We start from the raw sequence: 13,301 nt of genomic DNA on the forward strand, positions 1-13,301 counted from the left end.
TCGCGGTCAGAAAGTGCGACTGAGGCTTTGAAGGCTTTCGACTATCGAGAAAAGCAGTTCGTCCTCTCATTGCAGCAACCGGCTTCATCACCACACATCATCCGAAATATGTCTGTTCCCAACGCCCTCGCTCCTACTCAGCAGGACATTGAGCTCCTGCTCGCTGCCCAGGCCCACCTCGGCAGCAAAAACCTCCAGGTCAGTTAGATATGGGATCCTCGAGTCCAGCAAGTCGGTCGGTTGATGGGAGTGCAGGGAGGACGGATGGAGAGAGAGAGAGATGGGATGGAGAAGAGTTGTGAAAGAAGGAATGGAAGAGAAACAAGAGAAGGGAATAGAGAAGGATCCTGCATCATCAGACATGACCGACTGCAGACTGAATGCAAGAGCGCTATTCTAACGAAATTTTGAACAGACACACATGGAGCCCTACGTCTACAAGACTCGTGCTGATGGTGTTAACCTCATCAACATCGGCAAGACCTGGTATGTGACTTTAAATGCAGTCGAAGTTTTACAAGAGCTGCAGACGACTAACAGCTATCGCACCACAGGGAGAAGCTCGTCCTCGCCGCCCGTATCTTGGTCACCATCCCCAACCCCGCCGATATCGTCGTCGTCTCTGCCCGTCCCTATGGTCAGCGTGCCGTTCTGAAGTTTGCCTCGCACATTGGTGCTACCGCTATTGCTGGTAGATTCACCCCTGGTTCCTTCACCAACTACATCACCCGATCATTCAAGGAGCCCAGACTCATTGTCGTGACCGACCCCCGTACCGACGCGCAGGCCATCAAGGAGGCTTCGTACGTCAACATTCCCGTGATTGCTCTTGCTGACACCGACTCTCCTACCGAGTTTGTTGATGTCGCTATTCCTTGCAACAACAAGGGCCGACACTCCATCGGTCTTATTTGGTGGATGCTTGCCCGGGAAGTCCTGAGACTGAGAGGTAACCTTCCCCGCGCCGAGCCCTGGAGCGTCATGGTCGATCTCTACTTCTACCGTGATCCCGAGGAGACCGAGAAGGAGGTCATCGAGATTGCTGCTCCGGCCAAGGAGATCGAGGCTGCTCCTGCTGTCGAGGTTGCGGACGAGTGGGCGGTTGATGTGTCTGCTGCCAACCCTGCTGCCGGCTTCGACGCTACTGCTATCACCAGCGAGGCTGTCAGCGGCGACTGGGACTAAGCATATGGGGAGTTTGAGTTAAAAAAACCAAATATTAATAAAGTAACCTTCTGCAACCAAGATGATCTCGATCTTATAAAAAGCTTTGGAAGATTGAGATGGTTGGAAAAAGAAAGAATTATGTGTGAGAAGGAGAAATGAAAAAAGGGATCTGCTATGTTTTTTTGTTTGTTTGTATTATATAATATAAATATCTTTCCACAAGTGAGAATCTGTAGATCTAGCATGGAAAGCTTTATTATCATCAAAAATAAACAAGAAATATCTAGAATGAAGAAGATATAAATATCTTTCCACAAGTGAGTGAGTAGATGTAGATGTAGATGTAGTAACTATGGAAAGCTTTATTATCATCCAAAAAAAACAACCAAGAACTATCCAAAATGAAAGCAACGTAGATACATAAGAATTACCAGCCCCTAGAATAAACAGCACAAACAAACAGCAGAAGCAAAGAGAAGGACAAGCGTAAGAGAAAGAAAACCAAAGGGAAAGAGAACCAAAGATGGCATGGGATACTAGATAAAACAACACCGAGGAAAGTAGAGAGGAGGAGGGAGAGGAAGAGGAGGGAGAAGAGGAAGAAGATTCATAATGCAGCCTTTATATAAAACAAACCAAGGATAGGAAAGTAGAAAAAGAAAGAAAACGGTCTATTGCGGAGCAGTATCATCAATTCCGACGGAGCTTAAACCTGAGACCCTGGAACTTGTGCGGGCGGATACGGATAGCGAGGCCGAGGGCGGTAGCGATCATGAAGCCGAGGATGATCGGGAAGCGGATGCCGAGGACGTTTCTGTTGTAGGGGGTGATTGTTGCGAGGCCGGTTGCGAGGAAGGAGAAGAAGAGGCCGATGTAGCCTAGTACTCTGTGGTATTTGTACTGTGCGGGGGGTGTTAGTTGAAGACATGGAGGAGGAGGAGGGGAGGGGGAGGACTGACCAAGCTTTTTGCTCGGGTTACGCTGCCGTAGATTCCAGGCATCCAGTACTGCGTGAATCCGATAATGACATTGACCAAGAGGATGACATATGTGAGCAGCCCGACGGCCGCGTGAGCGGAGTGGATGTGCGCGCCGCCGTTACTGGTCTTGTTGATGAAGACGATGCCAAAGGCCATGACGTAGCAGATCGCTCCAAAGAGGTTGAACAAGCCGTGGACCATTGCGCCGAGCTGCTTCTCGGCCGTGGTCGCGGTCGGCTGGACGAGGATGATGGACTGCACGAGCATGAGGATGGCAAAGTTGTTGAGCGCAGGATGGCCGGTGAAGAAGATGATGTCGCTGGTCATGATACGCCAGACGACGTAGAAGAACATGCCGATGATGCCGACCTGCGCGAGAATCGACGACCGCGAGGACACCAGGTTGCGGCGGATCATGCCGAGATGCGCCTTGGACTCTTGCGAGTCGATCGAGTTGATACTCCGGCGGTCGGACGGGACGGTGGACGAGGACGAGCCCATCGAGAATGCGGGTAGTGAGTATGAGCTCCGCGTGCTGAACGTGCCGGGGCCTTGCTGCTGCTGCTGCTGTGAGTCAGGCGGAAGAAGAGGATCGGTTTCGGTAGGAGTTGGGGCGGGAATGGCGGACATTTTGGAGATTGGAGCAACTGTTGCGATGGGCTGCTGAGTGGATTCGGCGGTGTTGCTCGTAGTTCTGATTAAACACAAACACTCTCTCTTTCACACTAAATATAAACAACTTCTTGTCTTCTCTTCTGTCTCTATCTGCACGGACTCTGCTGCTGCTCTTCTTCTGCTTCTGCTGTTTGGCAATCGCTGCTATCGTCGACGAGGCCTATCATCCGCATCGGTTCTTAGGGTTCGCGCGTGCTCGCGACTACGCTGTTGTGTAATCTTAATTCCGGCCGCTGCTACGGGCTGGGAGGACGTGTTCGAGATCACCGCTCTTCTAGTTCATATGATGGCAAAGACGTGTTCTGTTCTTATACCTAGTCTATATACATTTGGACTCACGCCGCGGCCGCCTCGCTCTTCTCCTCTCCTTCCGCCTGCTCGCCCTCTGCATGCTCGCCCACACGCACCTTGCGACTCCGGTACCGCTCGTTCTGCACCTCAAAGTGGTCCGTCACCTTGCGCTTCTCCACCGGCTCATACGCACTCCGCCACTTGCCCCAGCCGTCTCCGACGTTAATCTGCACCCGGTCCGCAAGCCGCGGGTTCAGCGCCGCGCGCTCCGGCAGACGCACAGCAGACTCGAGCACGTTCCGCATCGTGCGCTGCATCTCGTTCTTAATCACGCCATCGTACCACAGCGCGTACACGTCCGCGATCGTCGAGCCGGGCGTCGCGCTCTGCCCGTTCGCGAGATCGGTCGCGGTCTTCCACCGCACGTCGCTGTCAAACTCGCAATCGTACAGCACAAGCGGCACGTCGTCGGCCATGTCGTAGATCGGCTTGCACGGGTACCGCTCGACGTCGAGCAGGTTCGCTACGATGGCTGGTTGCTCGAGGCGTTGGCCGACGAGGAAGAGGATGCCCATTATGCAGCGCACTTGGTGCCACAAGAACGCGGTCCCGTGCAGATCAAACACGTAAACATCCGTAGGCTCGGTGTCGTTCCCGGCCGACGCCACGCTCTTGACATGGCTGAACGAGGCAGATAAGATCTCTCTGTAGAAATGGGTCATCTGCTTCGACCCATCGATCTTGCAGAAATTCCGAAAGTCGTGCGTGCCGACCAGCATCCGCGCTGCCTCGCTCATCGCATTGATATCCAACTCTCCCGGCCGCGCGGCGAAAAAATACTTGTAGTGCCGCGATCTGCAGCTATGTCGCGCGTCGAATCCCTCGGGCGGGTGCAGACAGACCTGGTAGACCCTGATATCCGGCGGCAGCGCGTGGTTAAGCTGTGTGATGTACGGAAACTCCCGATCGTCATTAGCCTCGTCCTGCTGCTCCTCGGGACTGAGCCGTGACCGGATCTTGAGACTGATGACCTGCGCCAGCGCGGACACGCCCTTGTCGGTGCGGCCGCAGCGGCTGAATTCGCAGCCTTTGAGGTCGACTTCGGACTCGATCAGTCTGCAGCGCGCCAGGGCTTTCAGGATCAGTCCTTCCACTGTTGGAAGAGGGGTTTTGTCAAACTGGACGTTGAGACCGTTGTAGTTCCATCCCTGGGGTGGGGTGTTAGTCTAGAGGTTCGTAGGGAGTGGGAGCGTGCGACACACTTACTAGATATGCGAACCGAAGAGCAACCAGACGGGTCGGATGGGCTTTAAAGTCAAATTCCTTTTCCTGTTTCTTTATTTTCTTCTTTTTGACGTTGACCTCGAGACTCGAATCTGCAATCGACGTTTCTGTGCTATTTAAGAGATCAGCAAATGTCCACTCAAATCAATCTAAAGAACTTACAGTCGTTCCAACTCATCAATCCGATTAATTAGATCGCGCTTCGTCCAAAACTTGTAATCCACCTTTGGCGTAATTTCATCCATCCTGTACCGTAATCTGTCAGGCAGAAGCGCACCACAGCGGGTAATATTCGTGTGTCCCTTAAGCTCTTTATCGACCTCTGCGAATCTCTCGTCTAGTTCCCGAAGATTCCGCTCAGTAGCTACTTCCCGCTCTAGATCGTATACTTTGTAAACGTGGGCCTTTGCGTAGCTCTGAGCTTGGAGCTTGAAGTGTCGGGAGTGAGAGAGTGGAGTTGTGAATGCAGAAACTGGTGAACCTCGGCGGTGTAAGATGTATGATGCTTCCGATCCGCGTCCAAGACTTGTGAGTGTAGCAGGCAACCGTAGCCTATGCATCAAAGTGTCTGGTATCAGTCAGACCGAGTCATACGAGTTGAATATCTCAAATACGTGTGGATTCAGATCTTTCTTCTTTGTCAGAGCAGTTGCAGGTCTCAAAAATATTTCAGCCCTAGCCCAAAGGTCCTTTAAACCTTATTCTTCTACCCAACCGCTGCTTTTGGTTATTGATCAGACTGGATTTGAGGTTGGATAGGTTTAGTTGAGATGAAAAGGTGTTTTGATTGATATAAGTACACAGTTTAGATTCTATTTGCAAATATACATATGGTACTGTGAGTGCGGGTATAAGAAACTACTAATTCACTTCTCATCACTGAATCAACTAGAAAACTGCATCCTTCCGGTTCGACCCAAACATCGCGCCGATGAGAATAACGGTATTCCGGGCATCTATAAACTTCTGATCCCGATGATCTTCAAGCAGGCGCTGACAACTTGCTGAATCACCGCGGGGCTCTGTCAACTCACATGTCGGCGTCAGAGATGCCAGTACGCGAGCGAGCAAGTGACGGATGCGGGAGAAAGAGTGCCGTTTGAGAGAGAGGAGGTGAGCGATTGTGGGGTGGGAAGAGAGCTTGCGGTTGAGGGCCGGTGTGTCTGAGAGTGGGTTGGTGTTGATGCTGTTGAGGTCGTCGGTGCCGGTGCCGGTGGTCGGGTATGCGGACTGCTTCGGTTCGGCTGTTTGGGAGGTGGTTGTAGATGCGGCCATGGCGATGCCGAAGAAGTCAGGCTGTGGTGTTGATCTCGAACTAAGCAGCAGCAGGACGGCAGGAAGACCGAAGCTTCTCCAGGCTGATGATATATACATCTTTCTCTAGCAACGCGTGTATCACTCGTCCTGCCTGTCCCTATTACTGCTTCTCCTGCTCGTTCTTGGTGATTGAGCGTGGCTACAGCGTGCGTTGATTTGACTGCTTGTCTACGTCTGGTTGTATCCATGTCCGTGGGGTGCGCACTGTAGACGGTTATCAGATCGGTTAGTATTGTTGTTTTCACAAGACAAGCGAGGTTCTGGCGGGTGCATGAAACCCGCAGTGATACGGGCAGACAGGATGTGATCTCAGAAGTGAGAGTACTAATCTGAGCAGTTTAGTTGTTTGGAGAAAAGGGGTGGTTGTCGAGCAGAGAAGGATCAGGGTGGTGGGGAGATCTTCACTTCCCAACCAGCCGACCAGATCCAGTTCCGAACCACAGAACAGCAGCAACAGCAACAGCAACAGCAACACCACCCACATTCTTTCCTCTACAAACTGCAAACACGCAAAATAACAGAAAGAATGAGGCAGTAAACAAAAACAAAAACAAGCATAAGCTTAAAACGGTCGGAGAGGAGCCGTGGGGAGTCGCATTGTTCGCAGCGGCGGTCTTACTATTGTCCGTCGCCTTGTTCGATATGAGCTCACATCGGCTTTGGTTTGTGAATCTGTGATGTTGAGTGTTGTGGAGAGGTGTTCTGCTGTTCTGTTATTGTTCTGTTGATCTCTTGTTCTGTTATTCTGTTATTCTGCTGTTCTTTTGTTCTGTTGATCTCTTGTTCTGTTGTTCCTGATCTGATATATCCTCTCTGTCTATCTGATATCTAATTCACCAAACACTACTCTGGATACATCGAATTGAGGCATCCATCAACAACCTTCCCAACCCTCCTCCTCTCGAACGCACCCACCGGATCCACACCTTATTCTCCAATCCCGGCCTCACTTTGCACCGCTCCCGCGACGATCCTCGCCTCCACCGCTTCGGTTCTGCACCTAATCCGTTCCTTGGCTTGAGACATCCCGCCACGTGGTTCGAGATGTGCTCACGCTAACTCCCTAGCACCGTTTTATCCGGTCCGCTTTCTTCCTCCACGGTCTCAGACCTACAGATCCGGAACCTCCTGGTTCTGCGAATGCCCCATATATAAGACTGCTGGGTAGTGCTCATGTTGTAGTCCTTTGCTGGCTGTTGCTCTTCTGTCTCTTCATCCATCTCTACTGCTCAACATATATCTCGAAATTTGCGAAACTGGTATGCTTTCTATGCCATCTCTCTCATAATAGTCATCCACTAACACCTCTCAGAGCATGGACTCCTTCTCCTCTGAAGACGAAAAGCAGGTCTCGACCGACGACGGTGTCTACGAGAAAACCTCCTCCTTCTCAAAGTCTTCCTACAGAAAAGACCTCACCGACCGTGTTGCTTCCGCCAACGATGTCAAGCTTGCAATCAGTCGCATCGACGAGCTCTCTCTCGACCAGGCTCTTGACATCCTCAGAACCGCCGCAGACTATCATAAAGATGACATGAACTTCTCCGAAGAGGCAATGGCCAAGATCCAGCTCATCCTCCAGGGCCCCGAGGCGTACCCCGCTGACGCCGAGGTCTATGAATTCGACGCAAAAGTCGAAGCCGCTCTCATCAAGTTCTTCTCTCCCTACCCCGAAGTTCGCTCAATTGCGTCTATTGATGACGAGGAAGATGTACCGGTCGAGTCTCTCCGTGCCTATGTCATCCTAGTCGTCTGGACCATCGTCGGCTCTGGTGTCAACCAATTCTTCAGCTCGCGTCTTCCCCAGATCACCCTCACGACCGACATCATGCAGCTTCTAATTTACTTCACCGCGAGAGTCCTCGAGTTTCTTCCTGACGTTGGCTTCACTGTCTTTGGAACTCGAGTCTCAGCCAATCCTGGCCCTTGGTCCTTCAAAGAGCAAATGTTCTGCACTATCGCAATCAATGCCGGCATGACGACTCCCTACGTTACCCAGGCAAACATCATTGTCCAGAAACTAGACCTCTTCTATGGAAGTACCTGGGTCAGCATCGGCTACCAGTTCCTCTTGGTACTCTCAAGTCAGTTCATGGGCTTTGGCTACGCCGGTCTCATGCGCCGTCTGGCTGTTTACCCCATCAAAGCTCTTTGGCCTATCGTCCTTCCTAGTCTTGCTATGAACCGCGCTCTAGTGTCGAACCGCAAGAACGAGATCGCCAACGGCTGGAAGATTTCCGGGGTCAAGTTCTTCTTCATCGTCTTTGCCGCTTCGTTCCTGTGGGCCTGGATCCCAGACTACCTCTTTCCTGCTCTTAGCGAGTTTGACTGGATGACCTGGATCGCGCCGAATAACTTCAATCTTGTTGCAATCACCGGTATTTCAATGGGCATGGGAATCAACCCGATTCCTAGCTTTGACTGGGGTGTTATTGGCTACAGTTCGCCGCTTGTTTTACCGTTCTTCTCGTTCGTCAATTACTTTATTGGGACAGCTCTTGGTACCCTTATCATCATTGGCATGTACTACTCCAACTATCGCTGGACGGCCTACATGCCTATCAATACCAACACGGTGGTCTCCAACACCATGGATGCATTTGACGTCTCGATGGTGTTATCCCAAAACGGCACGTTCGACGAATCTCTCTACCAGCAATACTCTCCTGCCTTCTTCTCCGCCGGATTCTTGATTTCCTACGGCTCTGTGTTTGCCCTTTACCCAGCTCTGCTGGTTTGGACTGGACTCAACTATTGGAGAAGCATGGCGAGCGCGTTTGTCGACTTTTATCAAGCAGTCAAAGACCGCTCGCGATCGATGTATGCCCAGTTCACAGACCCGTTCTCGGAGTACATGCGCAAGCACAAAGAGGTTCCGGATTGGTGGTTTCTAGTCGTCCTGCTGATCTCGTTCATATTCGCGGTCGTGTGTCTCACTGTCTATCCCACGCAGACCTCTGTCGGAGGACTTATTCTGATTATGTTTATCAACATGGTGTTTTTGGTACCGGTCACGTTGCTCAATGCGACCACGGGTGTATCCATGGGTCTCAATATCATCACCGAGCTTATCTCAGGAAAGATGTACCCTGGAAACCCCAACGCGCTGATGACACTCAAGGCGTACGGTGTAATGATTGACGGCCAGGCTGCTACCTATATCTCTGACCAGAAGGCGGCACATTATACCAAGGTACCTCCGCGAGCGGTTTTCCGCGGACAGATTCTTGCCACTTTGCTCGCTGCGATTGTCAGTATTGGAGTGCTGAACTGGCAGATGGGCCACGTCACGGACTTTTGCTCGCAGCTGCAGACAGAGTCGTTTACCTGTCCGAGTGCTTACAGCTTTTTCTCTGCGTCGATCATGTTTGGAATTCTGGGACCCAAGAAGATGTTTGATGGACTGTACCCGATCTTGCCTTGGTGCTTCCTCATCGGAGCGCTCATCACGATCCCGTTCTTTTTCGCACGAAAGTATTTCTTCCGGTACTTTAGATCGTTCCACCCGCTGCTTGTCATTGGCGGGATGACTATCTTTGGCGCGTACAACATCTCATACTACATCCCTGGTCTGTACATGTCATTTGTGTTTATGTACTACATCCGTCGCAAGTACCTGGCCTGGTGGGAGAAGTACAACTACCTGCTCTCATCCGCCCTGGGCGCCGGTCTTGCGTTCTCGGTCATCATCATCTTCTTCTCCGTTCAATATCACCCGAAGGACGTCGTTTGGTGGGGTTTGACCGTGCTGTACTCTGGCATCGAGGCTGGAATAGGTCAGGTCTCGCGTCTACCGGTTCCTGAGGTTGGTTACTTTGGGCCTGCTCCTGGTCACTATCCTTGAGCTTTGGCAGTCGTGGTTCTGCGATAATTTGCTATGTGATGTTGGGTGTGTTTTATTTGCTCCTATAGTTCGTAAATGTCGTGCTTAATATTACCAGTCTTTGTCTCTCGGCCAGATCTGACTACCTCGCTGTATATCCCATATAATAGCTTATAATTTCCACCATTCTACTATCCAAGACCTCCAAATTAACAATCACGAACAGCAGATCAACTACTTTGCAGCATCGAGGAGCTCAAGGTACACGTGACGTCATGGACCGGTTCGATTTAATCTGGGTGCGAACGTCGGGTATCAATGCTTTAGGCCTTTGAATTAGCACTTTCACGCAGCTCAGTGCTGCCTCGGGTCTGCCAAATCACCATTCTCACGCTCAGCTTGCACCCCCCACTGCAGAGATCTGCTGCGGACACAGATCGGCGAGTGGACCAAGGACAATGCGAAAGTGGTGCCTACGGCGAGACACAACAGGGAGAAGCTCAGACGCTGCTGCCACTTTAGTGTTGCTGTAAATCAGAGACACAGACCTGCCCTATCCACGCAATGGCTTCCAAGCACCGATCGCAGGATTCGTGGTCGTCGCGGGCGCGGAACTCGTTCGATAGTCGGGCGCGGCCGCAGTTAGATGCGCTGTCGGACTCGGTGGCGAAGATACGGATTGAATCGTCGCCGTCGCGCTCGTCGTTCGTGCCTGACGAGACGTACAATTACCTGATCAAGATCAGCAGTCTTACTTTCCAAACCACGCCGAATCTGCCTTCCTCCACCGGCACCCACAACAACAAACCCAACGACTATCCGTTTGTGCCGCTGATTGCCGAGATATATAATCTTCCCGAAAGCCGGGTCGAGCGCGACGTTTATGCCCTGTTGAGAACAGTCACGCCGGCAGAGTACATCAACGACTTGAAGTTCCTCCTCGAGTGCATGCGGACGGCCACGCGCCCTTCTGCAAGCGAGTTTTCTTCGGAAAAGGATTTCAAGACATGGTGCCGGTTCGAAATCTCGGCGATCAATCAGATCATCCTGGGGATCGTTCAGGGCGGCCTACAGATCCTTCCGTCGAATTCGGCCAAGCACTCGCTTGTGTTCATTCCAGAAAATCCGTCGACGATATACTTCCTAGTGCTCAAGAAGTGTTTATCGCGAGATATCTCGTCGTTCTTGCTCAAGACAAAGTCAGAACAGCACGCGGACGTGATGGATCCACTTTCCAGACGAGCGATCTCGATCCTATCCGAAGAGTCAAGGGATTTGCTCAACACGCTGTTTTTGCGTTGGCGGGTCGGAAAAGCGACTAGAGATGTGCTTACACTGCGCGCGTCGTTGGATCTAGTTATTGGGCGTGCTATGCCTATGGCTGCGTTTTTGAATATGTTTAGACTGATCAGCTTCGAACCGCTAACTACATATACTATGGCCCATGAGCCATGGACGATATCTAACGTGAGCGTCCCTCTGCATGCTTTTCTTGTTGTGGATTATTTGCTGACTGAATACAGCAAAACCTCTACCGTGAATGTCTGATGGCTATATACGACTTATTTCTGGCCAGGCTGACAAAAGAGCTCGACAAAATCTCAAACCTCGAACCTATCGACATTGCCGAAATCCTCGCAATGTTTGACCTCTATCTCTTCTCCGATGCATATTTCGCGCTCCATGGAGTTCCGTTTTCTGAGACGATTACCACGATGGAAAAACACATACGCGGTGCGGTCCGTCGTCACTTTAGCGAGTCGATCGCGTCCGCGTCCGAGGACGGCTTATGGCCCGCGCTTGCGCTCATCAATGGTGTACTAGAAAATGAGATTCTGTGGCTGCGACAGGTTTGTCGCGACTACTCAATGCCAAAGATGCACGGCAGTGTAAATCTCTTGCGATGGTCTGAATCGTTGGATATCTCCCGCGTGGCGTCATCGGAGTTTGTTCTGGCTGCTTCAGAGACGTCTTGGGAGATTCTCAAGAACTCGATGCTCAAGGGGAGAAGTCCAGAGGAGGAAACCGAGCAGCTTGAGGAGCTTTCTCGGTTTTACTATTCAGCCTGCGAGCTCCGACAGATTCAGAAAATGCTATCCGAAGAAACTGACCCTTCGGGCATCGAAACTGAACTATACCCTGTCATTCTAAAGTCCATCAGATCCGGGCCCTCTTCATTACATCTCTCTACAAACTTCCGTCAAGACTCATTTCTTCCGATCGACGACCAGGCCTCGTACAGTGCGCGCGTGATGGAGATCGACCGGATATGGAGAAGCAGGCTGTCGCTCGTGCAGTCTCTGAACTGGCCGGTCGAGATCCAGCTAGCCGCTTTCTATGACGCCGTGATTCGCGACTTTGCGGCGCCTGTGCGCGCGTATTTGGATTACCTGCGATTGTCGTTTTCTGCGGATCTGAACGTGCAGGATTCGGACGCGGATTTCTACAGTATACCGCTGGAAGTGCGGGTTAAATTCTCAAATCTGAGATTTTTGAATGAGAGTCTACAAGAAACGCGAGACTTACTGAGAGATCGGTTTATGACCTCTGTCTTAGAAGCCGAAACCGAAGAAATTGGGCATCTGATCAGTCCCGATTACTGCCTGAAGTTCAAGATCCTCGAGCTTGAGAACTATATTATCTCAGCCGGCTGTCGCGCGGTCCATATCTCGATCGAGACTAAAGACGCCGACTCTGGCCAGACGCGGACTGTGCAGACGCGGCCTCTGTCGACGATCAGCGCGGCGGCGTTTGTGTGGAACGAGGAGTTTGAGCTGAGGTTTCCTAGGGATACTGAGGTTTATATGTTTACGATGCGGTTGGTCGAGCATCTTGCTGATGAGACGTTGGTGGAGGAGGAGTCGAAGTTTGTTGATGTTGATGTTCGAGATAGTTTCTTTTATGAAGCTTGGGTATGTTTCTTTTCTTTGCATTTTATATGCGTGAGGTGTTCGCTAATGATGGTATATAGGACTATCATCTGGCGATGCAACCCCATGGGCTCGAGGAGGACTCAGCTCACGGGCTTGTTCGGTTACGGATGCAGTTGACGAAAGATAGCAAGAACCCGTCCGAAATGTTTGACAGTTTGATATCGGAAATCAATAATCTGGAAACGATATTGATCCAAGGTACCTCCGAGCAGATGTTTGGTACTATCTACCGAGTTCTATCGCTCGATAATCTGCTAGACTCGTCTGAAGCCGAAGACTTTGACGTCAAGAAAGAAGCAATCTCGTCGCTTTTGAATTATCTCGAACTCAGCTTCGCGACAATCACAGCCCAAGTAGGCAAACGGCTTTCGCAGCGGATGATGCTCACGGTGTGGGACGAATGCATCGAAGCGTTAAACATCTTGCTCGACGCGGTCACCGATCCGGACGAAAACTTGATTGAGAAGGAGAAAACAGATGTGGTGAATCAGTGGCTTCAGACGCTGAAAAAGTTCTTTTATTCGGGAGGAAGGGATGTCCCGCTTGCGATGCTGGAGAGTGCAAAGTTGCGTGAGATACTGCGGAGGGTTTATTAGAGAGTAGTAGTTTCTCTCTGGTTAGGTAGATCCTGTGCAATGCCCTTTTCTTTATTTTATGTATTTCTTTTTGCTTTTGCTTTCGTGCTGTGTTCTGTCCTTGGGAAGGCGTTTCTCCAGTCGTTTGTTTTATCCATGTCCATGTGCAATTTGTGATATTCTCGGGAAAAGAAGATCGAGATGGAGTTTCATATACTATATGTTTTGTTTTGATTGTTGTGTTTGGGTATTCAGT

General features: G+C 51.0%; 5 protein-coding genes across 5 annotated transcripts; 3 read left to right on the forward strand and 2 right to left on the reverse strand.

The window, feature by feature from the left end:
- The first annotated feature begins 42 nt into the window (after positions 1-42).
- BZA70DRAFT_283528 (40S ribosomal protein S0) lies at positions 43-1,552 on the forward strand. The gene is given in 4 exon segments (XM_064913449.1): positions 43-198; positions 416-486; positions 555-1,508; positions 1,520-1,552. 3 exon segments carry the CDS (start codon positions 109-111, stop codon positions 1,183-1,185), a joined length of 792 nt encoding a protein of 263 aa, XP_064766403.1. The 5' UTR covers positions 43-108; the 3' UTR covers positions 1,186-1,508; positions 1,520-1,552.
- Positions 1,526-2,987, reverse strand: BZA70DRAFT_283529 (uncharacterized protein). The gene is made up of 2 exons (XM_064913450.1): positions 2,127-2,987; positions 1,526-2,067 (listed from the first exon to the last, which is right to left on the reverse strand). The coding sequence occupies exons 1-2, from the start codon at positions 2,775-2,777 to the stop codon at positions 1,858-1,860; spliced, it is 861 nt and encodes a 286-aa protein (XP_064766404.1). The 5' UTR covers positions 2,778-2,987; the 3' UTR covers positions 1,526-1,857.
- A 134-nt stretch (positions 2,988-3,121) lies between these two features.
- Positions 3,122-5,083, reverse strand: BZA70DRAFT_283531 (pseudouridine synthase). Its single transcript, XM_064913451.1, has 3 exons — positions 4,560-5,083; positions 4,380-4,509; positions 3,122-4,321 (listed from the first exon to the last, which is right to left on the reverse strand). The coding sequence occupies exons 1-3, from the start codon at positions 4,955-4,957 to the stop codon at positions 3,158-3,160; spliced, it is 1,692 nt and encodes a 563-aa protein (XP_064766405.1). The 5' UTR covers positions 4,958-5,083; the 3' UTR covers positions 3,122-3,157.
- A 1,946-nt stretch (positions 5,084-7,029) lies between these two features.
- Positions 7,030-9,558, forward strand: BZA70DRAFT_241342 (OPT oligopeptide transporter protein-domain-containing protein; the record flags this gene model as incomplete). Its single annotated transcript, XM_064910529.1, has 1 exon — positions 7,030-9,558. The coding sequence occupies one exon, from the start codon at positions 7,030-7,032 to the stop codon at positions 9,556-9,558; it is 2,529 nt and encodes an 842-aa protein (XP_064766406.1).
- A 272-nt stretch (positions 9,559-9,830) lies between these two features.
- BZA70DRAFT_78437 (uncharacterized protein) lies at positions 9,831-13,241 on the forward strand. The gene is made up of 3 exons (XM_064915402.1): positions 9,831-11,004; positions 11,061-12,449; positions 12,509-13,241. Exons 1-3 carry the CDS (start codon positions 10,102-10,104, stop codon positions 13,064-13,066), a joined length of 2,850 nt encoding a protein of 949 aa, XP_064766407.1. The 5' UTR covers positions 9,831-10,101; the 3' UTR covers positions 13,067-13,241.
- The last annotated feature ends 60 nt before the right edge of the window (positions 13,242-13,301 follow it).

The sequence above is a fragment of the Myxozyma melibiosi genome, assembly GCF_037950935.1.
Source record: "Myxozyma melibiosi strain Phaff 52-87 chromosome Unknown BZA70scaffold_12, whole genome shotgun sequence".
Lineage (NCBI taxonomy): Eukaryota > Fungi > Ascomycota > Lipomycetes > Lipomycetales > Lipomycetaceae > Myxozyma > Myxozyma melibiosi.

What these genes read in the sequence shown, in the direction of transcription:
- BZA70DRAFT_283528 (XM_064913449.1), top strand. Translation starts at nt 109, where the DNA reads ATGTCTGTTCCCAACGCCCTCGCTCCTACTCAGCAGGACATTGAGCTC. An exon ending in TCGGCAGCAAAAACCTCCAG is followed by an intron (nt 199 to 415) that starts GTCAGTTAGATA and finishes AATTTTGAACAG; the next exon opens with ACACACATGGAGCCCTACGT. An exon ending in ATCAACATCGGCAAGACCTG is followed by an intron (nt 487 to 554) that starts GTATGTGACTTT and finishes ATCGCACCACAG; the next exon opens with GGAGAAGCTCGTCCTCGCCG.
- BZA70DRAFT_283529 (XM_064913450.1), bottom strand. Translation starts at nt 2,777, where the DNA reads ATGTCCGCCATTCCCGCCCCAACTCCTACCGAAACCGATCCTCTTCTT. An exon ending in TAACCCGAGCAAAAAGCTTG is followed by an intron (nt 2,068 to 2,126) that starts GTCAGTCCTCCC and finishes CCCCCCGCACAG; the next exon opens with TACAAATACCACAGAGTACT.
- BZA70DRAFT_283531 (XM_064913451.1), bottom strand. Translation starts at nt 4,957, where the DNA reads ATGCATAGGCTACGGTTGCCTGCTACACTCACAAGTCTTGGACGCGGA. An exon ending in ATTGATGAGTTGGAACGACT is followed by an intron (nt 4,510 to 4,559) that starts GTAAGTTCTTTA and finishes TCTCTTAAATAG; the next exon opens with CACAGAAACGTCGATTGCAG. An exon ending in CTCTTCGGTTCGCATATCTA is followed by an intron (nt 4,322 to 4,379) that starts GTAAGTGTGTCG and finishes ACCCCACCCCAG; the next exon opens with GGATGGAACTACAACGGTCT.
- BZA70DRAFT_78437 (XM_064915402.1), top strand. Translation starts at nt 10,102, where the DNA reads ATGGCTTCCAAGCACCGATCGCAGGATTCGTGGTCGTCGCGGGCGCGG. An exon ending in AGCCATGGACGATATCTAAC is followed by an intron (nt 11,005 to 11,060) that starts GTGAGCGTCCCT and finishes GACTGAATACAG; the next exon opens with CAAAACCTCTACCGTGAATG. An exon ending in GTTTCTTTTATGAAGCTTGG is followed by an intron (nt 12,450 to 12,508) that starts GTATGTTTCTTT and finishes GATGGTATATAG; the next exon opens with GACTATCATCTGGCGATGCA.